Raw genomic sequence first — 26,384 nt, forward strand, 5'->3', positions numbered from 1 at the left:
CATTTCAACATTTAACATTGGTGACCAACCTTCCTCCTTAAAACACTATCTTTTCTTGGTTTTGTTTTTTCCCTTTTTTTTGAGACAGTGTCTCACTGTGTTACCCAGGCTGGAGTGCGGGAACTGCAGCTGTGTGCCTGGCTAATTTTTGTGTTTTTTTAAGAGACAGGGTCTCACTATATTGTCCAGGCTAGTCTTCAACTCCTAGGTTCAGTCCTTCCACCTTGGCCTCCCAAAGTGCTGGGATTTGCTACTGATAAGTACAGTTTTTTTTAACCCTAGTTTTTATCGGTAGCAAAACATAATAGTTTTAAAAAAAAAAAACTGTGGTTAAATGCTTGAATTCTGGAGCCTAGTTATTTGGGTTCAGATTTTCACCCAGCATTTATTAGTTGTAACTTGTCTAGTTACATAATCTTTGTGCTTTAGTTTCCTCATCTGTAAACTGAGGATAATAATCCTTTTTACCTCTAGAATTGCTATGAGGATTAAATGAATAAAAATATGTAGTGCTTATTCTCCTTCATCAACTCTCTCCTGGACCATTGCAATAACCATCACCTTCTCTAGTTTGAGTACCTCTAGTCTGTATCCAGTTGTCTTACTAAAACATGAATTTGTTACTGTTGTACTCAAATTTGTCCAGAGGCTTCCCATTTCTTGCAAGGTAAATCTAGACTGTATAGCATGGCTTATAAGGCCCTCCAAACCCAGCCTCAGTCTGTCTTTTTGTTTTCATTTCCAGCTGTTCACAGCTCCAGGTGACCTAAATTTAGATCATCGCAGGTCATTTTTTCTTTCTAAAACTAACCTGTTGCTTTTATGCCATCTTGCTTTTATTATACTTTATGTTATACCTTCTCTCTGAAATAACCTCGTCTTTTTCTCTGGGATGAGGGCTTCTCAATCACTTATACTTAGTCCATATGTCTTGGTCAGTCTATGATTCTTAGGGTATAAGCACCATTTTTTAATAATTAAATTAATTTTAATATTCCAGGTCCGAAGCCAATGCTTATCACATAGTATGCCCCCGGTACATAACCAGATTGAAAAAACAATCTGTGGATTTTAATTAGTGGTACTTATTTAATATTTTAAAAGTTATAATTATCAGATATTAATGGGATCTTGGCTTAGTTATGTTATTTTTATATACAAAACATTGAAATTTTGGTTAGATTGGAATGGTAGTTTTTGTCATCCTTCATTTTAATATAATTTGTATAGTAATTTAATTCATTGTTTTCATGGCTTTTATTGTTCTATGTGTATGATACCTGTTAAATTCTTACTTGAGTTTTATTACCCTTAGTCCTCTTGGGTTTCTATGGATAGTACCTATTTCACTGAAATCTCTGCGTTATCTTTAATCTAAAAATATGTATGTACTATTAGTTTTTGCTAATTTTTACATGGGGTAATATCAAGTCAGTTAAATTAGATCTCACTACATCTTAATCCAGTTTTGGGTAGCATAAAATAAATAAGGGTATACTTTGTTTTGTAAAGTCCCTGGGTTCCCTTTTCATTCTATTCTGAAAGAAATTTGTTAACAAATTGAGAACTCCTAATTTAGCTTCCTGGAGTGATTTTATGGTAATAGAAAGCACTCCCCTTCTTTTCTTTTCTTTTCTTTTCTTTTCTTTTCTTTTCTTTTCTTTTCTTTTCTTTTCTTTTTTTAAGATGGAGTCTCGCTCTGTCATCCAGGCTGGAGTGCAATGGCACGATCTTGGCTTACTGCAACCTCTGCCTCCTGAGTTCAAGCGATTTTTCTGCCCCAGCCTCCCGAGTAGCTGGGACTACAGGCGCACACCACCATGCCCAGCTAATTTTTATATTTTTAGTAGAGACGGGGTATCACCATGTTGGCCAGACTGGTCTCGAACTCCTGACCTTGTGATCTGCCTGCCTCGGCCTCCCAAAGTGCTGGGGTTACAGGCATGAGCCACTGCGCCTGGCCAGCACTGTTCTTCTTTCTTGACCTGGTTTTTTTGTTGTTGTTTTAGATATAGGTACTATGATATTGGGCCATAATCTTTGGCTTTGCTCCAATGATTGACTTCTAAGCAATCTTTACTCACACAATTATTCCTTTTACTGACTATTGCTAATTATATTGTGGATTATAACCACAACTGTATTTGACTCCCAGTGGTCTTCTCACTTAATAATCTCTGTGTGTTTTCATTTGGCCCATGCGTCATCTGTGTGTGTGGTGTGTGTGTGATACATATGGACACATGTATGAGACTCTGTCACTCTTTTCTGGCATTGGATAAACATTTTGAAATATGCAATAAGAAATAAATAATTTAGGAACATTATGATTAAGAAGTCGAATGGGGGCAAAAAGATTTTTAAAGTGTATAACTTGAAACTAACATAACAATTAAAAGTTACCCAGGGCAATTATTTATAAAACATAATTTTACAAGTTCTAATTTATAGAATAGTCCACTTTTTAAAATTCAGTATAAAATATAACTTTGCAGAGTTATCATTATTACAGTCATCCCTCCATATCCGTGGGGCATTGATTCCAGGACCACTCTCGGATATCAAAATCTGAAGATGCTCAAGTCCCTTATGTAAAATGCCATCATGTTTGCATATAACCTATGCATATGTTCCTGTATGCTTTCAGTTATCTCTAGATACTTATTATAATACCTAATACAATGTAAATGCTATGTAAATAGTTGTTATACCATGTTTTTTTTATTGTTGTATTGCTATTTTTTATTGGGTTTATTTTTCCCAAATATTTTCCATCCATGGTTGGTTGAATCCATTGATGCAGAACCTGCAGATATGGAGGGCAGACTGTATTAACTTCAGAAGGTAATGTGTGTTGTTCACATACACACACACACACACACGCACACACGCACACAGTCCTATTTCCCAACATGAGAAATTGTCAAATTTTTATGCATTAATAACTAATGAAAATAACAGTATTTTTGGTTTTCATCCATTTTTAAATGTCTTTTATAAATGTATTTCATTTATAATCCTGCTTTTTCATTTTAATGAAGAATTTCATTTTCTTACTGTTTTGGTTTTGTTAGTCATGAAATTTTTTTTAATCATAATAACCCTCCTGGGAATTTATCATAAGGAAATAGTCAAAGAAAGAAATGCTAATATAAAAAGACATTTATAGCTATAGTTATAGTAGGAAAATTATTCCCACTGTAAATATATAACTCCCCAAATTAAAACAACTGAAAACATTGTATAGGAGGGGAGTGATAAACTATAACAAATCAGTATTAAAAAATTATGTATCTCCTATAGATTTATAGATTATAAGATATTTACATAGGAATTAAGAAACCTGTTTTATGTCATAAGTATATGCTACTAAATTGTTACATATAAGTGGCTAAAGATTAGAAGGGAACAAAAAAATGAGCATGGTATTATTTTAGAATGGTAGGAGTCTGAGTAAAATAAAATCTTCAACAACATTTTAAGGACATTAATCTCATGAATGTAACATTTAAGTAGAGCCTCATTTTGAGCACAGACAGACACAAAGATTAAGTAGATATATAAAAAAAAAACGTAGCCCTGATCAGTTAACCGCAGCAAATAAAAACCTAAGACAAACCTTTTATCAGGAGCAACCATTGAGTAGGGCAACTCATATTCAAATGAAATAAACATCAAATCTCTTCCTCAAAACAACATTAAAGTTATCAGCTTTTTGCATATGTAATTTCAATTAGTTATGCAGTATACTAAATAAGGTGTAAGGATATGTTCATTGAGGCACAAACAATTCATTGACTTTTATATATGTATATCTTTTAAAGCTTGGATCGTATTTGAACACAGCATGGTTTCTCTAAAAGGTGAAATTCAGCTGGGCATGGTGGCTCATACCTGTAATCCCAGCACCTAGGGAGGCAGAGGTGGGAGGATGGCTTGAGCCCAGGAGTTCAAGACCTGCCTGGGCAATAAAGTGAGACTCCATTCTCCACACAAAGGAAAAAAAGGACAAAAAAGGTGTAATAAGTAAAATTCAGAACTCTGGAAAGATTTTTTAATGAGATACTTAACATGTCTATATTCTTCAAATACTCAGGCAAGTTTGAGCAAAGTATTATGAGTAGAAGAGGAGAAAGTTAGAATGGTTGATTATTGCCTCATGAATATACTATTAAAAGTGTGACTTTATGATGTGACTTTAGTGTAGAATTGTTCATGCATTCTTTTTTTTTTTTTTTTTTTTTGAGATGGAGTCTCACTCTTGTTGCCCAGGCTGGAGTGCATTGGCGTGATCTTGGCTCACCACAAACTCCACCTCCTGGGTTCAAGCGATTCTCCTGCCTCAGCCTCCCAAGTAAACTGGGATTACAGGCATGTGCTGTCACGTCCGGCTAATTTTGTATTTTTAGTAAAGACGGGGTTTCTCCATGTTGGTCAGGCTGGTCTCGAACTCCTGACCTCAGGTGATTCGCCCGCCTTAGCCTCCCAAAGTGCTGGGATTACAGGCGTGAGCCACCTCACTTGGCCTGTTCATGCCTTCTTTATGTGTGTACGTGTGTCTTTTTTTATACTTAAGATTATGCATGAAGCCTCAAGTGTGATTTAATTCATAAATAGGCAACCAGTTGAGCTCTGTGAGAAGTGATTGGTCAAAGTACATGAAAGTAATTCTTTAAGTATATTCTCTATGAATTGTAGCAAGAGGAGGAGAAGTTCTGCTTTGAATGAAACTGGTAGGCACTCCCTGTAATTGCCCAGTGAATCAGGTTGACAAAGATAGCTACACAAGGAAGACAGGCCTACAGAGGACTAAATCAATGGGATTCAGTCACAAGCAAGTGAAATTATATCAGTCAATAACTTTCCTTATAAGTGACTGAAATCTTCCAGACCCATATTTTCCTTTTCAGGTTACTCATTTATGTCAATTATTAAAGAACTGCAAAATTGCCTGATTATATCAAGGACCTTGTTGTGACATGGTCTGTAAATGTAGATCTTTTTTTAAAAGAAAGTTGAGTTTCATGTAGAGCATTGAGCACGTTGACTGAAGATTTGACTTTTTCCAAAGCTTGTAACTGTAAAGAAATTGTGGAATCTTGTTTTTCCCTTTAAAAATAAGATTCCTGTGTTTGTTTCTTCTCACCAGATTTACTTTTGAATCTATTTCATATTAAAGATACTGAAAGGCATTCACTTATTTATACATTAGATTTTTATGTAGAGGGTTTATAAGAGACAGAAGAATTCATAGGATAATGGGATCATTCCTAAAAGGATAAAGAAGTCTTCATATAAACCAAGGTGACAGGTGAATTGAATCTTGAAGTATGAGTAGGTTTTAGGAGATTGGGTCAGGAGGTAGCAGTCATTCAAGGGAATAAACAGACATGAATAAAGACAAAGTGGGACCATATGAGTCATGTGTGATGTAGGTTTAAGAGAATAGGTAGATTGGGGCCTTGAGTGCAAGCTAATGATGTTAAGGGGTCTAATGGGGATTTATTGAAGACAAGGGATGATACAAAGGAGAGGATTGTAAAAGGTTGATATTGTGGTGACATACCTGATGAACACATGGGCAGCTGGAGGAAGACCAGTTTGAGGGCTGTGAACCTAGATTGATGGAAGTAGAAATGCAAAGGATTAGAAAGATCTCGGAAACATAACATCACACTAGGGTTGTAGCAGATAATTAATGAAAAATGGAAAGGCAAGGAAGAAAGGGAAGTGTTTAAAGCAAACTGGATGACTTTAAGCTGAATAATGGGAGAGAATGGTGAGAGTAGAAACAGAAAAAAGATGAGTTGGCTGTATTTATTTTTTGGAGAAAAATACAATAGGTGAATAGAGGGTTTTTTTTTAAAGGTCTATTGAATTAGACATTTTCAGAAAGCATTTAAAGTTATGGGATTATAAATATAAAGAGGAGCTGCTTGCCGTTGCTCACGCCTGTAACCCCAGCACTTTGGGCGGCCAAGGTAGGCAGATCAGTTGAGCCCAGGAGTTCAAGACCAGCCTGGGCAAAATGGTGAAACCCGTCTCTACTAAAAATACAAGAATTAGCCGAGTGTAGTGGTGCATGCCTGTAGTTCCAGCTACTCCGGAGGCTGAGGTGGAAGAATCACCTGAACCCAGGAGGCAGAGGTTGCAGTGAGCTGAGATCATGCCACTGCACTCCAGCCTGGGTGACGGAGCGAGACCCTTTCTCGAAAATAAAATAAAAGTGAATATAAAGAGGATTAGAACTCTGGAAATAAACTTGATAACTGTTAAACACTTATTCTTTACCCCTTAAGTATTCAATTCTAATTTTCCGACCTTTGCTTTAAGTAAATGACTGTGTCTTTCAGTGGATATTGAAGGTACAGCAGGAAATCATGCTCTGTAAGAATGGAACACCTGAAAGAATTAGGTAGGTGTCCTTGGTTTAGTTGAGTCACAGGCTAACTCCAGAGAAATTTAATTACCATGTAGCAGAGCCTCAAGATGAGATTTTAATACTCTGCCGTTTTTAAGCTTTGTTTTGCTGACTGAAATACCTCTGTGTATAAATAATACTTATCTCTGCTTAGTTGTATGTCAGCTGATTCACTTTAACGTTGTGGAATATTTGTAATTTGTCTTTTACCCCCTTTATCTGTTTTGTATTTGCGTCTATTCCTTTTTCTTTGTGGTTACCTTCATCCCAGCTGAATTTGCTCTATTTTAAGACAGTGGTCCTTAAACATTAGGGTGCATTTGAAGCACCTGAAAGGCTTGTTAAAAGGGTTTCTGTTTTAAAATTCTGAAGTGGTGACCAAGAATTTGTATTTCTAACAGGTTCCCAAGTGATACAGATATTACTGATCTGGAGACTATACTATGGCAATCACTGCTTTATGCATGAAGCCCTTATGCTAAAGTCCTAAGATAGTGGTTCTCAATTGGCTAGAGATACAAAAATATCACCTATAGAAGGAATTACAGAAAAATAAGCAAAAACAGGCCTGGATCTCACTCTTGAAGATTCCAAATCAGTAGGTGAACAATTTAGCAATGGTACCTCAGAGTTTAAGTTTAAGAAGTTTAAGAGTTTAAGGGCATATGCCTTTTTTGCATATGCCCACATATCACTCATCTAAACCCAGTGAATTGCCTTTTTGAAGTCTCTTTTTGTTTTGTTCTAATGTGAGGATGTCATGAGACCAAGAGCTCCATTCTTTACTCGCTGAACCTGATCATTGACTCTTAGGGCTTTTAGGGAGGAGATGCAGTTGTCTTGGCCAAAATGGTATTATAAAATGTTGAAGCCAGGTGCTGATAAACTCAGAATTATTAAAAGCTCTTTTTGTAAAGTAACAGACCAGTTAAAGGGTGTTTTTTTCCCCCTAATAGTGACCCTTGAATCAGATTGGCATGGCAACGTTCTAGATTGCTCTGAAATAGCACTCTATCTGTTGTCTCCCTGAGACAGTGATCTGTTTTCACTATAGTCAGAAAGTGTGATACAGCCCTGCCAAGCAAAACTAGCTTTCAGGCTTTAGATTCTAAACTTCTAATTTCCCTTAGGACTTTCTCTTTAACCCATGGGTTATTTAGAAGTGTATTTTATTTCCAAATATTCGGAGGATTTTCCATATATATTTCTGCTAATGATTTCTAGTTTAATTGCATCTCTAATATCTCCATCATCCCAGAGTTTGTTCTGCTGATTGCTTTGTTTCTTGACAGTGGATTTTCTTTTTCATTTTATGTGCCTCATAACTTTTGATTGAATGTTGGACATCATGAGTTGAACAGTAGAATACTTAGCCTGAAAAGGGCACACCTGTTCTTTTTCAAGGCTGTTAGTGTGGGGGAGTTGAATCAGTTTAATCTGGAGTTGAGCTGGGCTTGTATTTTCTTGTTGCTCTGCTTACCTCAGTGTACCACAAGGCTTCAGATTTCTTTGGATTTCTTTACTATTTCCTGTGTTTCTGGTTGAGGTTGTAATGCCAGAGTGCTTTTTGTCATTTGTACTCCCCTGTTAAATTTCACCTTTCTCTGTATGCCTGTGCTACTGAAGAAGCCCCATTGCACTGTCTTTCCTCTTACTTAGCAGTAGACTGTTGTCACATATTACTCAGTGCTTGCTGGTCTGGTGGTATTAGCCAAAGGAGTTCTTAATTTTCCTCATTCAAACTCAGCCTTCAGCCTCCAAAGAACCACAAGCTTGGTTCTTGAGTGTAGGCGTTTTTCATTGTTCTCTGCCCTTTTTCCTATGGCAGCCTTATTCTGGCTTGTGTCTTTGGCACATCTTGTGAGGGAGTTTCCTTCTGACTCTCAGGGGTAGGAGACCTTTAAAAGTACAAGGGTAGTACACTGGGCCCAGAAATGTTTCCTGTCACTCCTGTAGGAGTAGAGGATTTTTTTTTCCTCTTATATTTTTTTCTCTTCACAGTGAGATTACTCTGTTCCCTGTGTGGCAGCAGGGTTTACAGCCTTTCTTTTAATGACATTATGGCTTTTATTCCTTAAAGGAGAAGGGTCTGGGTGAGACTTTGGGTCTTTCCCACTGTGGTGGCTGCTCCACTTCTCCAGGTCTACACTGCCAACCAGTGAATGGTCTTTCTAATGGCCCAAATTGTCTGAATCTTTTTCTTGAGTACCTGGTGGAGGTGTCTGTTAGTTTTCTCTGGCTGTTAGAACAAATTACTACAAATTTGGTAGCTTAAAACAACACAAAATTTTTTCATAATTTTGGAAGACATAAGTCCAAAACCAGTTTCATTTGGTCAAGGTGTTCAGCAAGGCTGGTTTCTTCTAGAGTATTTGGGGGTAGAACCCATTTTCTTGCCTTTTCTAGCACTAGAGTTGTTCTGCACTCCTTGGTTCATGACCCCCAACTTCTTGCAGTTATAGTCACATCTATTTATCTCTCTGATTCTGACTCCTCCTACTTCTCTCTTATAGGAACTCTTTCCTGTGATTATATCAGGCCCCTCTTCTCAAAATTCTTAATCATATTTGCAAAATCCCTTTTACCATACAAGGTAACATATTCACAGATTCAGGGCATTAGAACATGGACTCTTTTGTATTGTTATTCAGCCTACCACAGGGTTCCTGGAAAAAAGTTTGTGAATGAAGGTAACTGTCCCTGGGGCTGTGGCTCCCAAGGCTTCTGTACTCTGATATTAGCCAACATTTGACCTTTAGCAAACCTTTAAAATTTATAACTGAATTCTTACTCGTGTAGTGTTGAGCAGCTCTTCCTCTCATGCTCTGCCACAGGTGATCCAGACCCCATCCTTCTTTTATGGGGTCTATCTTTCTTGTATTTCAGGCCACTTGGTTGCCCTCTGACATCAGCTCTCTGATGGCTTGAAAAGTTATAATTTTGTAGTTTATCTTGTTTTTTCTTGCTAAGATAGAAGGAGTGTTATTTCCAGTTGTTGTTGTTGTTATTGTTTTTCCATTCTAGCCAGAGGCAGTTCAAAGAAACTTCAGAAACTTTACTGAGCCTGAGGGAACACAAGTCAACTGCCAGTAATCACTATCTTCAGCTTTATAGTAATAGCAGTAGTAGTAAACTAGAACAAATTGTAGTGATAGTAAGAGTGGTTGAGTTGAACTCATAGTGAAGGTAAGTAAGCACTTACCACAACCATATGCCAAACATTATTTAATTATTTTATACACTTATTTAATCCTTAAACTCTATAAGGTGGTTACTGTTTTTATTTACATTTATAAGTGAGAAAACTGAGGCAAGTGGAGATTAAGTCATTTTCTCAAGGTGTCAGGCTGATACTGACAGAGCTGGGATTTTAGTCCAGGAGCTACTTCTCCAGAATCTGTACTTTTAAGCATGAGGCTGTGCTGCTTCTCAAAAAATAATTTGCTCTGAGGATATGATGGGTCTTTATTCTGTAATTAACTCAATTTCCTCTGTGAACTTTTTGCTGAACTATTTCCCAATTTTTTTTGAGAGTCAAGGGCATTTCATTTAATCCTATATCCCTAGAAGTAAATGGAAATAAGATCAGGTTTTCTCAACCTGGGTTTCCTGGGAGAATTAATTCTTAATACTCTCAGGCATCCATTAAATGTAGAGAATAAATTTTTTTCAGTGGATTTTAAATTGTATTCGTTATCTACTAAATTGGGAGAAGTAAAAAAAGTCAAATAATTTTCTATTTTCTGTGTTTCAAATGAGAAGCTCCTATAATCACCTACAAAATGATAATCCCTGCATGATGTAAGTATCAAGCATCATCACGGACATCTCAGCTAGAGTATGAGATAAAACCTCAACTGGATTCTGTAGATTTTTTTTTTTACCCTACTCTCATCACCTTTGAAATTGGAGACTGATCTTTTTCTAGTAGTTCTCTAGTCAGGGGATATATCTCTACCTGTATATAGAAGGTCAGCTTTGGGGCTATACTCTGAATTCATAACTAGTAATTCTATTTCAAGGTGCTGTGAGGTTTAGTCCACTGAGAATCCCAAGAGATTTATATCTTTGTCAGAATGCTAACTTTTAAAGGTTTATTTTAAATAAGGAATAAAGAGGTCTTCCTTAATCACATGGTTTTCCCAGTCATGCAACGTTCATTTTGGTTCTTTTATTCTTTTTCGGTGTCTGAGTATATGCATGCATGGATATTTGCATGTAAACTTCAACTGGGATTAAAACCATTTAGGGCCATCCATGTATTTTGTAAAGAAGATCATCCTGCATAATTACTCTTTATCAGTAACTATCATCAAAAAATTTTTCACTGTAGGATATTCTTATCCTAAAGTTTTTGAATGCTCATACAGACCTGACAATTTCACTTATAGGAGAAAGGGAATTTTGTAAAGAAGATCATCCTCCACAATTATTCCTCATCAGTAACTAGCATCAAATATATTTTTACTTTAGGATGTTCTTATCCTAAAGTTTTTGAATGCTAATACAGACCTGACAGTTCCATCTTACAGGAGAAAGGGAACTGGATGCCATTTTCCAGTTCATTTACAGGTATTTCATATCGTATGTTGCTTTAGCCTGGGACAGAACCCAGCAGCCTTTTAACACTTTATTAAAAGCTCTATTTGGTTGTTGCCAATTATAAAGCAGATGTGAAAAGAAAAAGAAAAAGATAAAGCAGATTTGAAAAGTAGACCTTTAAGAACTGTTTGGATATATCGAGTTTTTATAGCCATTCAAAAAGAACTCAAGATAATCTTCCCACAGGACAGTCATGGTGATTAATAAGGAACTACATAGGAAGTAAAGTTGTTTCTTGAGTTTACCAATTTCTGTTGGTGTTTTTCTGGAATTTTGACTTATCACTATATACTGGAAAAAAAAAACTTATCTTCAAATGATTTCAGCCAATTCAGTACATTTAATCTTAGTACCTATTTACTTCATTGATAGTATTTTGCCCCAACGATAGTAGACTAGAACTTTTTTTTTTTTTTTTTTTGAGACGGAGTTTTGCTCTTGTTGCCCCGGCTGGAGTGCAATGGCTTGATCTCGGCTCACTGCAACCTCCGCCTCCCAGGTTCAGGTGATTCTCGCGCCTCAGCCTCCCGAGTAGCTGGGATTATAGGCATGCACCACCATGCCCGGCTAATTTTATATCTGTAGTAGAGATGGGGTTTCACCGTGTTGGTCCGGCTGGTCTCGAACTCCCGATCTCAGGTGATCCGCCTGCCTCAGTCTCCCGAAGTGCTGGGATTACAGGCGCGAGCCACCGTGCCCAGCCAGGACTAGAACTTTTTAATGTATTTTATTCATATTGCCACAATGGAGAATTATTATGACACCTAAAATAGATAATATTTTATCAATAAAAGCTAATGTTGATAGATTTAAGGTGACTAATCTATCATAGGTATTGATATCAGAGTCTCCTCAGTTTTCTAAATTATGACTAGGGATTATCATTAGGCATAGTAGTAGGCCTTTATCATTTGAAATCACAATTTAATTTCTTGGTGAATTAGGATTCAACGGTAGGAGGAATTTGAGATATTGAGCTCTTCAAAAATTTACCTGACTTTTGAACTTCATCAGCAGTATCCCCACCATGTTGTTATGCAGCTATTGTTTGAATACTTTCCCTTACCACAGTTAGTGCTAGAGGCAGAGTTCAGGCTAGTTCAATCCTCATCTGAAAGTTTGCCTTCCCTTCACATTCTCAAAGTTCATTGTTGATACCCATTTATCTAACTCAGCATCTTGTTTAATATCATTGTACTACATAAGAATCAATAAAGTGCACACTCTTCCAAATCTTGTTTGTCCCTTCCTCTATTCTATCTTCTCCTTCATCTTTTCTCTAGCTGTCAAACAGCCCATGGTGGGAAAATGAAGACTTTAACATTTAAATTTACAGGAAGGGGTGTGTGTATGTGTGTGTGTAGATAAGAGGGAGTGTATTTGAATCTATATATTACCTGATTTTTCTGTAAATCTATCATATTCCTTTAAAAAAGTCTTTTTTAAAAAGTTAAAGGACTGTGAGTAGAAAAATTAATATTTTTCTTTTAAAAGCTTTTGTTAATTATAAAAATTTATATACAAAAATATAAAAAGTAATTTTAAATCACCTATAATCTTACACTATCTCAATGTATTTACTTCTATTCAGACATTTTAATGATTCTGTTCAAAACATTTAAAAAACTTTAGCCATGTATATAATTTGAAAGCTGAAAATATCAGAATATTTTGGGAACAGTTTTCTATTAAAACATTTCTTGATCCATTCTTTTCCTTTCCCATTCCTATGGCTTCCTTGAGACCTTTCGCAGTGTCTAGCCTCTGTTTTCTGCCATGTTATTCTGTTCACCTTAGCTTCTTTGCTGTTTTCTCTTGCCTTCTTTCTCTGTTCCTCACTTCTGATTATCTCTCCCTTGGATCCCTGTCTGCCTTGCCTCTCCTCATTTTTATTGCTAGTGTATGATTGGGTTCTGCAGCTCTACTATGTCTCACTTCCCCCAACCTTCTGGCTCGTTTCCTCACCTGATAAAATGGCCAGAACTTGAACTCCAGTTCTTGTGGAAAGTGCACCATTGTCCTCACTAATATCCAGAGCAGGGCATATGTTGTCTTCCTTCTTTAATCCCCACTGCACCCTGCTGTTCTTTACCTCTTTCTCTAAATACCATAATTCCAAGGCTGTCTTGGACATTTACTGAACAATTTAGGGTAACAGAGGCCTTACACACACAACAGTGTAAGATTTAAAATTAAATGCTTTGTATTCTTGTTCATAAAAGTTACTTGGCCATCCTTGCCACTAAGAATGTTTCCTTTTTGCCTTAGACCAGGTTTTATAAAAAGCAGTGATCAGTGACTTAAGATAAATGTCTTTAGACTTAAAATGATGCTTCATTGTATGTCACGAAGAGATTAGATTCTAAGGAAGGAATTAGAAAATTAAGTAAATTTTGTGCTATAATTTTTAAAAGTTCTTTTCAAAAATGCTTTTCTATTAGTAAAAATCAGGGAAGAGAGGTTTAATTTAAAAAATATTCATATTTGGATAATGAGTCTAGCCCAGCTGCCACTGAATTTTTCTTATTAAGGTGGTATTCTGATGAAATTTAAATTAAAAAATGTTTACTTGGTATATTTTTTCTATAATTAAGTTGATTTGCTGATCTTGTTAGACACATGGAATGGCTAACCTGTCTAACACATTTAGTATTTATTGTATCACATTCTTTGACTTAAAATCTGTATTATAACATCAGACCTTTAAGTGTCTTTGTATTATTCATAAATATTTTTTGTTTATGTTATAAATGTTTGGATTTTAAAATTTTTAACAAATTTTTAATAGATGCAGTATAGTCAGGTAATTTGTATTTAAAGAAAACAGAAGCCTGAACATGGTATATATTACATAGTGAAGTGTGGTATTTCTGGGGTACACAATTTTAGAGTAATAAACATTATAATTTCAAGCACCTACAGCAGTGAAGTAGTTCTCATTTTACACATTTATATTTCTGTAAGATTTGTTTTTGCAGTTTTAATTTATCCTCCATTGCAGCGTGTTAATATTGTTAAATTATACAAGGGAAGGATTATATATTACATACTTAATCATTTGGAAAGACTAAGACTCTTACCACAGTTCTGCTGTTGACTAGATGAATGACCTTGAATCAAGTTACCTCTAAGATCATTGTCTTATCTTTAAAACGAAGACATTAACTTCATTTTGTCTTAAGTTATGTAACTTTTATAACTGAAAGATTTCAAAACAAATATACAGTTTCAAAAAAGATCCTAAAGTCTGTAATCTCACCATTCATCTGACACTTGATTTATCTGCCTAGCATCACTAGTAAGCAGCAGGGAATGAGCTTTGTCAAGGATAGAGCTGTGAGCCCCTTCCTCCCTCTTGGCAGGAACTATTGACAATTGACTATTGACAATTTCTCTAAATGAGCTGATGATATGTCTTTACTAAAAATTTAAACACTTGGAGTCATACAAAACAAGTATAATCCAACTTCTAGTTGAAAAGCCAACTATATTGTTTTTGATTTTTCTTTCATTTTTAAATTAAGCATTCTGTTTCATCTGTTACTCCTGTATCAAGGTTTTCATTTGTATTGATTTTATATTTCTTTGGACATATGAAATAGACATTTGAAATAGACATAATAATGAAACGAGGTGAAATGAATTTGAAAATAGGACTGGACACAAATTTTGAAATTTGATTGATTTCCCCAGCAAAATGTTATTTTAAAGTCATTTTGGCCTGGGAATTATAGTAATGATAATGTTAGATGCTTACTGTATCCCAGACTATGTTTTCTGGTCTTTGACTCTACTATCACATTCAGTTCTTACAACAGTCCTATGAGGTATATATATCTCCATTTTAGAAGAGAGGTAACTGGGGTACATAGACACTAAGCAGTGTGAAATAGAAATTATTCCAGTTATATATTTAAATGATATTATGTAAATTAAGTTATGTATTAGAATATAATTTCTTCCCTTCCAGAAAAATACTACCATAGTGTATGATAAAATCTACTGACCTTCACATTAGTTGCCAAGATTTATTGAGGGCTTATATGCCAGTCAGTGTGCTAGTGCCTTCCACATTTGATCTCATTTAATCCTCATAACAACTGCATGAGATAGATACTGATTTCATTACTATTTTATGGGTGAGGAAAATGAGAAGAATTACTTGCCCAAGATTATACAACTGGAAAATGGTGGAATTATAATTTGAGTCTAGGCAGCCTTAACCATACAGTTCATGCACTAATTAGGCATACTGCCTCACCGCACTACACTGCTTTAGCATATTTGACTTTGTTGGGACAAAAAAAGTAGATACTTCCTCTTAACAGGCAATTCTAACTATATAAGATACAGAATATATTGATAGTTACTGGTATGTGCATCAGTGAAGCCCTTTGAAAACAATTTTTTCTACATTAATTTGTTTACTAGTTGCATATGAAATAAATACAAAGCCCAAACTTGATCTTTGATTTAAAATACTGCACAGTTTTTTGTCCTGGGAAGATAGGAGCCAAGAGAAGTCACATTGCTTATTCTAGCTTATTTTAGTGAAATTTAGGATGTAGGGATATTAGCAATAGCTTTTTAGTTTTTATCAAACTTATCAACTTGAATTTAATTGGGGGTTAAAGCAGATTTCCATATCTAATGTGTCTATATTTGGATGCATTTCAAAGTGAAATACAAATACATATTTTCAGTTGTCTTCTCATCTCTATTATTTGTGCATGTAATTAAGAGTTAATTGTATTTCTATTATAAATGATTTGGTTGCTTCCTCTTGCATTATACTTTTCCAGTAGTAAACTACAGACAAAGTAGTTCTCAGAGTATCAGATTCAGAATGTGCTCAAAAGCTCTTCACTTAGAGACTGAAGCACTGAAAAAAGGTAGCACGTGTGATCTTACTATTTAACAAGCGAATTGACCTCTATTATTTCTTATATGTTGATAAATACAACATGTCTTTGAAAATTATGTTTCACATTGTATTCTTTTGGGGGGATGTTTACAGTTTTGTTTTTACTTTCTTTGGAGGTTATTCAGTTTGGCATGATAGCTCTCCTCAGTAACGCTTTGTCTGTGTGCCACTTTTCACTTTCTTTTTCTCAATGGAACCTAGAAGCATTAAACACATCTCTTAATTGTTAATATAAAAAAGTGAACTTTTTCTGCGATGTGTGACTACTTGGCATTTTTACCTCATCTTCACAGATCTAAATGTTTGAAGGAAATGATAACTTTTTATGTTTACCCCAGTCAAAAAATTTTACTTCTAATCACTAAAATTTCTGCACTGAAAATAAAGACAAAAAGGTAACAAATAATTGTAACCAAACATATTTCTAATATAGTCTTTTTAAAAGAAAGTCAGCTTAGGCACAGGATAAGAATCATTTGAAAATTTCTTCCCCGAGTCTCTGTATTTGAGTATAACCAGCACTGTAACATACTGATCAGATGTGCTTGTTTTCAGCACAGTTGCATGTTTTCTCAAGCAATGTTAAATTGCCATATTTGATGAAAAAATAGCAAATTGAAATTTTTCAAAATATTTATTGATTAAATATTTCCTTTTATAAATACAAGCCCTTCATCATTTTAATATTATTTTCTTTTTTGCTTTAGAAAGATAGGTTTATTTTGACAACCAAAAGTAATAATAATAATACAAGAGGAGGCAACTCAATGTTTCAAATGATAAAATAGTTCAATTTTAACCAATAGGAACCTACACAAGATCATGGCATTTAGGTTTAGAGTTATCTATCTCTTTGGACCAGATCATATGTTATTTGAATCTACTGTGGTTTGTTAGTATGTTTCATAAGACATAGTACAGAGCTGCTATGATCTTTAAATGTTAATGTTCTTTTCTTATCACTTTACTGTGTAGATACCCTTCATGAGACCCAACTCTGCCACAGCTCATCCTCGGAGGCAATCCCGGAAACCTCTTTTATAAGTGTGATTTTAAAAATGTGGATTAAACTCTCGATAGAGTACATAAAGTAAAGGAGAACAGCTATATTGTCCTTTCTATAAGCTTGTCACTGCAAAAAGTTGCCTTTTGCTTGTCAGGTTTGGATAGAATATAATTGATTGGTTTGTTACTTGGACTAACAAGGCAGTAGATTTGCCTGTGTGGAATTTTTTTTCCTATTTTTCTTCTTTTTGCTTTTTTTGCACTAATCAGAAATATTTGATGTGTGCGTTGTTGAAAAATACTGGATACATGTCTTGTCAGAATTGTCGTATTAAGTAATGTCTTTCCCACTTGCTTCTTTGGCAAATGTTGATACACAGTGTTTGGACTTACTGAAGAGTTACTGAAGCCTGTGGGATTTAATAAATACAATATGCTACTCCCTGTTGTGATTGAACAATACAAATAACAAACAAGAAAGACAATGCATTCCATTAGTCTGCTATTCTGTTTCCTTCAACTTCATACATAGATTCATATATGAAGTACTGCATTGTAAAACAACTATAGACTCATATTAAATGTTATTTCTATTTATAATATTCAGCAAAAGTGAAAGACTTGTGAAGCATATGACATTCTATTTTTGACTTATTAGTCCTAGTGTGAAAGCATTAATATTATTAGCATGAAATTTTTACTTCAGATTTTAAGCTCATGAATAAAGATATATCTGTGTTGATCTCTAGATATTTTTAGTAATACCCAAATATATTCAGTCCTTATTGTTTTAATATAAACTTTTTGTGTTCAGTATAATTTTATTTTTCTCAACCTTAAATATGAACTTAGGAAATAAGGAGGGAAGTACAAAGATTATTGACTATACAACCTACCAGCTGAAAGAAAGATCTTCATCAACATCTGTATCTTTCCAGAGGTATACAGAATTAAAATTTGATCTTCAAGCTTTAATGATCCAGTTTTAAGTCAACGGCAGAAATATGTTGAATATTTCATCACTCAGTCTTGAACTGATTTAGAAGAGACTCTTTGCTGAAATTGAATTGCACTTATACATGTAAATTGTCAACATGTAATTTGGAATTTTCTGATTAATAAATGTGGTTTTGGACATCTTTTCGGGTATAGTGACAATGGAAAATAGTTTAAACTTTAGGAATAGAGTAGGTAATGTTATAGATAATCAAAAGCAATTGTAATTGTAAAGCTGCTGTAATCTAGTGATCTCTAGTTATAGTGAGGAACGCTATGATTGGATGAGATGTTTGATAAAAGTAAAATGTGTATGAAATTACATATAAACAGATTATTAGCTTATTGAAAGATCTCATAACATTGGAGGAAAAATATTCATAATCTTTAGCAAAACTAGTAGACTTTTGTTTAAAAGAATAAGATAGGACTAGTTGTCACTATATTAGCTTAAGGAAATGTTGGTAATTATTACTGTTGCTGAACTCTGGCTGCTTTTAAGCAAAATGACAGATTGCCATTTTCTAAGTGGAATATACTAATCCATTAGACCATGGCCCTCTTTTAATATTTAGTGAGAAATTACTTGCAGTTGCTTTATTTTAGGTTTTTTGAGAAACTCTTAGGCCTTGTTTTGGTATCACTGTTAATCAAAATCCTTTTCACTTTGATTCCAATTACAATACTATATTATCATCATTTTCCATCTTGCATTTTCAGTGGTGGTGGATATTCTATTCCACATTTGGTGCTAGTCCTAAGAATCTTTGTCACATGTTATACATATAGACTGCAAAATTCATAAGATATAAGTCCTGCAAAAAGTATAGTTGAAGAAAACTTGAAGTAACTAGAGTAGAATACTTTCTCCTAATAATCTCTTAAATGCTCTCATATCCACAGTATAAAATTATTCCGTGTCCATAATCGGTCCAACTACTATAAGGAGAAAATTGATGTGTGCTTAAGAAAATATGTACTAAATGATTCATATTTCACAGACCTACATAAGAAAAAAATGGCACATCAGGTAAATGATAGTTGTTTATCACACAGTAGGGAAAGGAAGAAACATTAAAATATCAGGAAGGAGATGAAATGTCTCTGAAATACAAGAAGAATGACATAATAGCAAGTAGTGGTTCTCAAACGTTGTGCATTGGAATCACAGGAAGGATTTGTAAAAACACAGGTGACTACCCTATTCCTCTCCTCACCTGCCCTCTGCCCACTTTACCCCCTCCCCCTTCACCCTGGAGTTTCTGATTTAGTAGAAAATTTGCATTTCTAACAAGTTCCCAGGTGATGCTGATGCTACTGGCCTGGAACACCACATTAAGAACTATTCATAGGTAGTATTTTTTTTAAAACATCATTGTGTTGTGCTTAACATTGATTGATAAAGGAATGTGCTTTTAACATCTCCTTAAAAGGGCCCTTAGATTTCCTCTAGATAAAAGAATTAGTAATTTCATCTGCAACACATACAATTTTTTTAAATTTTATAAAATTTAGTTAAATGTTTGTTTTACACTGACTATGGAAACAGCACTATTTTAGATACAGAAAGAAATCAATAAACATAGCCTGTGTTCACAATTCACTCATCCTTTTGTTATAAAAAGACTTGAAATTAGGGTTATGTTTTAACATGAAAACAAAATTTAGCCTTAACTTTTATCCATCTTCACTTTAGAAATTATATTTATGCATTGTTTATAGATCATTGTCATTAGTTGTTGCTTGAGTGTTCATCTGATTTTATATTTATGATGTTAAAAATAGACTGCTGACCAATAAATAATAAAATATTTACACTCCATTCTATTTCCCTGTATTCACATCCTATTAATGAAAACCACTGGTTTTAAACAAAGTTACTTATTTCATAAAACTCACCACTATTTTACTTGATTCTCAATATGAGAATATTTCATGAATATTTCACCAAAATTTATTCAAGGAATTCAGAAGGACTCTCCAGCAGAGCAGAATATTTACATCATTAAATTTTTTAAAAAATTTAAAAATGGCAATTTAAACTTGTTTAAGAGACTCAACTTGGAGTTTCCTGACATACGAAGGCAGAATCATTTTTTCTACCTGTCTGAATCAGCACTTTGTAAGTTTACATAAAATTAAGGATTGTGATTTCTAAGATAGGCATGCTTTGCAAATATTTCTCTATAACAGTGGAAGCCTCTTTCCCATAGTGCTCACTTTAAGGCTTTCTGTAGGCCTGCCGATAAGATTCACTGCTGTTCAGGTACATAAGATGTAATGTAATTGGATGCACATGCTGGGCTTTGTAAATAAAATGAGATTGACACCCAGCAATTATCTCATTTATCTGATTTACATTGTAAAATCAGGATCTACACTGTGGATTAGAGCATAATTAGTTAATTATGAACAGGGAAATACAAAGTTACATGGAGCTTGAGCTCAGCAAAATTTCCAAGGGCATGAGCAGATGGAAATCAGTTTATTAAAGAACAAAGCAGACATGTTTCAGGTATGGAAATGTCTAATTCTTCTCTCATGCTGTGAAGAGTTGCTTGACCTTATTGTGTACTTTCATATGAATTGTTTTGTCTCATCTTTCATTTTCTTGTTTCACATTTAATCTTGTAATCTGGCTGCCACAGATATAGCTAACTGAATTGATCCCACTCTTTAAGTGACTATTAAATACAGTTTTGGATTTGGATATTTTTCTAATTTTTTAAAATTAATTTTTATGTGTAAAGAATATTTTTGTCTTTCTTACTACCCATTCATTCATTATTGGCTGATACAGAAGTCTGTAGTGGTGTTAATGAAATAGGTTCAAGTCCTCCACATTAGTCTTATATTTGTGAAATGATTAAAAAACATTTTCTAATTATTTTGTATAGAAACTGCTCATGTAGGTAATTTGCACTAAAATTGTTGTAAATTACAAGGAATAAAATATTGTACTTATTGATACTAAATGTTATTCAGTATTGGTAGAATGCAGAATTTTGTGCAAGCTTGTATTATTTGTAAAGTGATTTAACTCATTGACCACAATTTGTATTTTCTCCATCTGTTAAGATGTTTAATCGAAATAATTGGCCACTATTCAATGAAAGAACTCATCACTACCTGTTAATAGATTTGCGTAGATGTTTGAGCTGCTAGTGAGATTTTTATTTAAGTAATGACAGTATTCAAGACTAATTTTTTTGAACATTCTTGTGATGGAATTTTTACACAGAAATGAAAAAGTTGGAAAATCCAACCCATCAGTTCTCTGGATATTTAGTTTTTTTTAAGTGGACACTAATAGTCTGTATTTTCAGAGTCCAGTTTTTGTTTTGCTTTATATAAACTTATAGGGGCTACAAGTAAAATGTTCCATTGGCATAAAAGATAATGTGATTATCACAATCAACTTGATCATAAAAATGTACATCCTTGTTCAAGTCTATGTTATGGATTTTGCTTCTTTCTAAAGTTTAGCTTACAAATGGCTATAAATTATTTGCATAGGAGGTGCACTTAATTGTTTCAGTTAGGTTTTAAAAAGTAGTTTTAGTTTACTCCTCCAATGAAATTATCCCTTAGAAATTAGAGATGTTAAACCCTTTGGAACACTGACTTTTGGCCTCTTAGGCATTCGATGAAATAAATCAGCTGCTTCTTTTTACTTGTTTGCATATTCTCAGTCAGGTAAACACCTGACTAATTGCTTGTTATATGGATCATAGCACATATGAAGGTAAATCATTTTTTTCCCTCTTCTTTGTTTAGGGTGCTATTCTTAATCATATACTAAGTAAGTATTTTACATACATATAGACTATGTTTATTTGGTCACTACATTTTGTTAATGGGTAAAAGACCATATATTAAGCTACTTTGTTATTTACATCTATATCTGTTATTAATCTGATAGCTAGGAAGTTGTATTTAGTAAGAATCTAATTAGGTTTGCTTTTATCTTATAATTGGGATTCCTTTATGCTCTATAGTGTTAATGTGTACAGTGTTTATTAGAGGCTTAAATACTTCTTTAAGCATCCAGTTTTTATTTTATTAAAAAATCTTAGTGTTTCTTTACAGGTTAGTTTTGTATTCTTTTTTAATATTTTAAGACATTGCCTTCCTATTTAATAATGTGCTATTCCTATAATAATCTGTTTTTATTACATAGACATTTGTGTTATTTAATAAAGTATACTGTGTTATATCCCTATACTTTTGTGGGTCAATGACTGCTTTTGAAAAAGTTTTTTAAAACATTTTATTCACTATTTATTTTGGTAAATTTTGTCCTATATTATGTGCTGCATGTGTTTCCAAGTTTATGTAAGAAATAAAGGTAGAAACCATAAATAGGTCAATAACTACTTTAACTCCACTGCAGCTTTTAGGTAGCAGATGATTATAGACCCTTACGAGTTTTTTAAATGGTCTAAATTTGCAACATAGCTCAGGGTTTGTTGGGTGACAGGATTTGATAAAGATTACAAAGTGGTATTTGTGTGTAAAATTAATAAGCCACTATTTTGGCCATCCACATTGTTCTTTGATTTCTTCGGTTCTTAATGGTATCTCTTATATTTGTCCACAGTTTATTAATTCTTGAAAGTTCTGCTAGAATTCACTTGTGTCCAGTAAGATGTTTCCGTGATTAGCACATAAAGCTATGGATTTTTTCAATTCAATATTCTAAGATAGAAACAACAGATTTTTTTCACATTGAAACAATTTGGGACATCTTTACAAAGATCTTATATTTGTGTATTTATTTATCACCAAAACTATTGTCTTCAAGATTGGATTCTTTTCTTTTTTTCCCCTTTTGTTTTTTGGATTTTGGCAGTTCCTAAGGGTACTACTACTTTTTGCTACTTGGTCTTGAAGCTGAAGCTTTTATTTACTTTTGAGTGAGCTAGAACTTCAGAGAACTTCCCTATCACCCCTAATTCTGACAAGCAAATTCTTTTTCCTTTGGAATGCATCACAAATACATGAGAGTTCCACATGTCGACTTAAGTAATTCTGAAAGGTATTACTAATGAAGGAATCAAACAGCAAGGATTAGGTCATTTTTAAATGGCATGTATTTGTTATCTTCTGATAAGCTAGCATATAAAATCTTTCTCTTCCTCTTTTCATTAGTTCTTGAGCTGAAAGATAATTTGATTGTACGAGTAGTTGAAATCAGCAACAGATTGGAACTGTATTAGTGTAGCAAACTTGTTCTTGGTTTATTAGCTGGAATTTCATAGCTATATCAACAAGAATTATTTATGTACATTAAGGTGATAAATAATGAATTATGATACACATGCATCATGATAGTTGCCTCAAGTTATACACTAGAAATCATAATTTGAAAATTATTATGACACAGTTATAAAGTAAATATGCAGTAATTAGGTAATAAATTGATGTGAACTAGGAAAATGTTAATACTTCATCAAGAACTTTGATTATTAGCAATCTGAACTCTGGCGCACTACCCAAAAACCTAAAGTTAAGGAAAAAAAAGACTATAGTTAACAAACAAAATTGAGCCCATTTACTTAAATCAGTAGAAATTATCATTTTCATGTATTTTTACTGTCAGTTTACATAGCCTCAGTAAGTTTTAGTGGTCTGGTTTCTGAATCCATAACAGATTGTTGTTGGGGAATTTATGCTTAAGCAAACACACTGACAATATCAGGAAGCAGTGGCTGATAGTTTTCAGGCAAGTGAGGACCCTGAAAATCTACAAAAATTGAATACAAGAATTCAAATAGAACAGCTGACTCCTGGTCCTCATTGCAAGGACAAAAGGCTGACACACTGCTAGACCTGTAGCAGCATATGTTATTCTTACTGATGACCTGAGATGACAAATATTAATTATATTTAATATGTTTATTTGATGAAACAAGCAATGTGATTTTTAAATTTTGCATCAAAGATGATTAAAACTCTAGCTTTTATGTATGAAGGAGTATGCTCTCAGTTATTTAGAAATCTCAGCCTTCTCATAAACTCAGAAGTACTTATACTTTGAAGGTTTCTATATCCATAGGTTTAATCGAAATTTTGGCTAATGAAAGGTAAATATGTTGTATTGAGAAAGAGCATAAAATTATGTGGGCTTGCCAGTTAGTCTCTTTATGTCACATTTGAACTTAGCTTATATTATTTATTATTCTTTCTTAATGCCAGAACAACAGGTATTTGAACATTTTAACTGCTTTTAAATATATTTTTAGATGTGTGATATTGTCATAGTAAGTAACGTACTGTTGGTCCTATTGGTCCTATTTGATTTTATCTATTCCTGTAGCTAGAACTGTCATAGTAAGCATTTTTTAAAGTCTTGAATCTACAAGGTTTTTGGAAAAGTACATAAGCTTATTTTATTCATAAGGAGAAAGTTGTAGAGGAAGAAATGCATAAACTTAGGACATTCAATTGTGTTTTAAACTTCTTTATATCTGAGTAACTTAATTAAGTTGCTTAACTTTTCTGCAACTCTTGATTCCCCAAATGAGTTTTTGGAAGATTGGATTTTTGTATCATAATATGAAATTTCTGCTAAAAATGTAGATTTACAGTCCCTTTTATTATGATGGTTTCTTAAAGTCAATTGTTTTTCTTTGTGTGTTGTTTATGTAAGAAGAGCTTCTTCCCCCCTTTTTCCTAAAAGCTTATTGAATAGTAGTTTTTAACTTTAATCAAGTAATATATGTTCTGTAAATTTTCCCCTTGGTTTCTTAATTGCAGATTTCTTGACATTTGAAGTTTTAAATCAGTGAAAGATAAACAATAAAGAAAATCTGACAGATTGGTTGAGAAAGTATTATTGTTTAATTTTTTTTAAACTATGAAATGAGGAATGCAATCCCTTCTATAAGATGTATACTCTTTGTTATTTGTTGTTAAATTTTGGTCTTGTTATTCCAACTGATGCAAAATTCTTTTTACAAAGCACTGAAATAATACAGATTTTTCTTCATTGTCAGCAGGATGAGATTGTCTGAAACGAAGAATAGGTATGATAGTTTTCTTAGATTTTGTACATCATAGGTGGCAAAGACACTATCAAAACATAAGTTTTTAAATGTACTAGGAAGTACTTTGTAAAACCAAATGGTCTGAAGAAAGTGACAGGTAAATTTGAGAGAATAAAACTAAATTATTGGGGTAGTGTCTTACCTCTTTGTATATTTAAATGTTCTGTTTTTTAACATGTAAAGGTTATTTTTATTTGTTGTAGATTGTGTTAGCATGCTATAAATGTTAGAAAGTTCACGTACAATCTACTTTAACTTGAAGAAAGAGAGAAATCGGGTCCAAATTGTATAGCATTGATTGCAACCTAGTGTAGCCTAGTAGAATTTCTGAGTTTTAAAATTTTTTAAATAATCAAAATGTATTTTATTGAATTCATATCCTTGAATTATATATGTATCTTATTAAATACTTTAAAATGATTTAATGGGCAAATGATTAATTCTTTAAGTTCACAATTGAAATTGTTGTGGTTGTTTTGAACACATGATTATACATATACGTTCATTCATATGCTCTTAATATTTCTCCTGTCAGTGTTCTAAATATTTGTTTTGTTTGTTGATTTTATTGCTGTTGTATTTTGTTTTTGCTAAAACATTTATTTCAGGTTTAGTTTGCCTTTATCATCATCATTAATTTAATGATCTTGTGAGCCAAGGATAAAATTAACAGTGTTGAAGTTGAAATATACAGTAGTTTGTCTTTTTGTCTTTTCATGAAGTAGATGGTTTTTATATTATTTAGATACACCTACCTATAAATCTGTTTACCCTGCAGGTGTGATGAATGCAGACTCTGCTACCATTTTGGCTGTTTGGATCCTCCTTTGAAAAAGTCTCCTAAACAGACAGGCTACGGATGGATATGTCAGGAATGTGATTCTTCATCTTCCAAGGTAAGGGGAGAAGTCTATAAGAAAAGGGATTGGTGTCCTTCCGTTTGATAGCTTTCCTATGTCACACAATTAGCCTCTTTAAAGATAATTGGAATATGAAGAACCAACATTTTAACCAATACACCTTAAGAATATATTGCAATGGTTATTTTCTTGCTCTTAAATTAAGGAAAAAACAACTCTACTAAATTATGTGAATTTTCTCTATGGAATATTTAGTTGTTTTACGTATTCTCTATTATTGTAACATATTAAATAGTGTTCCGAAAGCCCAAACAGATCACTCTCTGCTAACTTAACACACTTGAGAATGGCAGGAAAATTCCACCCTGAGTCATAATAAATTATGTTAGCTAACAGAATAACCAATTAAATAGAATTTTATAGATGTTTTATTTAAAAATATAATATATTGTAATATAGAATCTGTTCCTCTAAAAAAAAAAAAGCAAAATAGTTTTCATATCCTAAATCTTATTTCTGATATTTAT

At 33.5% G+C, this 26,384-nt stretch overlaps 1 protein-coding gene across 12 annotated transcripts in view; it reads left to right on the forward strand.

The window, feature by feature from the left end:
• Positions 1-26,384, forward strand: part of PHF14 (PHD finger protein 14) — a 230,174-nt gene that overhangs the window by 149,392 nt on the left and 54,398 nt on the right. For 7 of the 12 annotated variants that reach the window (XM_055115712.1, XM_055115713.1, XM_055115707.1 and 4 more), the window contains 2 exons: positions 24,947-24,976; positions 25,776-25,893. In XM_055115712.1, coding sequence (XP_054971687.1) covers positions 24,947-24,976; positions 25,776-25,893 — 148 coding nt within the window. Of the gene's footprint in view, positions 1-16,922; positions 22,173-24,946; positions 24,977-25,775; positions 25,894-26,384 lie in introns of those variants that run through there. The other 5 variants (XM_055115708.1, XM_055115710.2, XM_008978687.6 and 2 more) reach the window with 2 other exon arrangements.

This window comes from Pan paniscus, chromosome 6 (genome assembly GCF_029289425.2).
Source record: "Pan paniscus chromosome 6, NHGRI_mPanPan1-v2.0_pri, whole genome shotgun sequence".
Taxonomy (NCBI): Eukaryota; Metazoa; Chordata; class Mammalia; order Primates; family Hominidae; genus Pan; species Pan paniscus.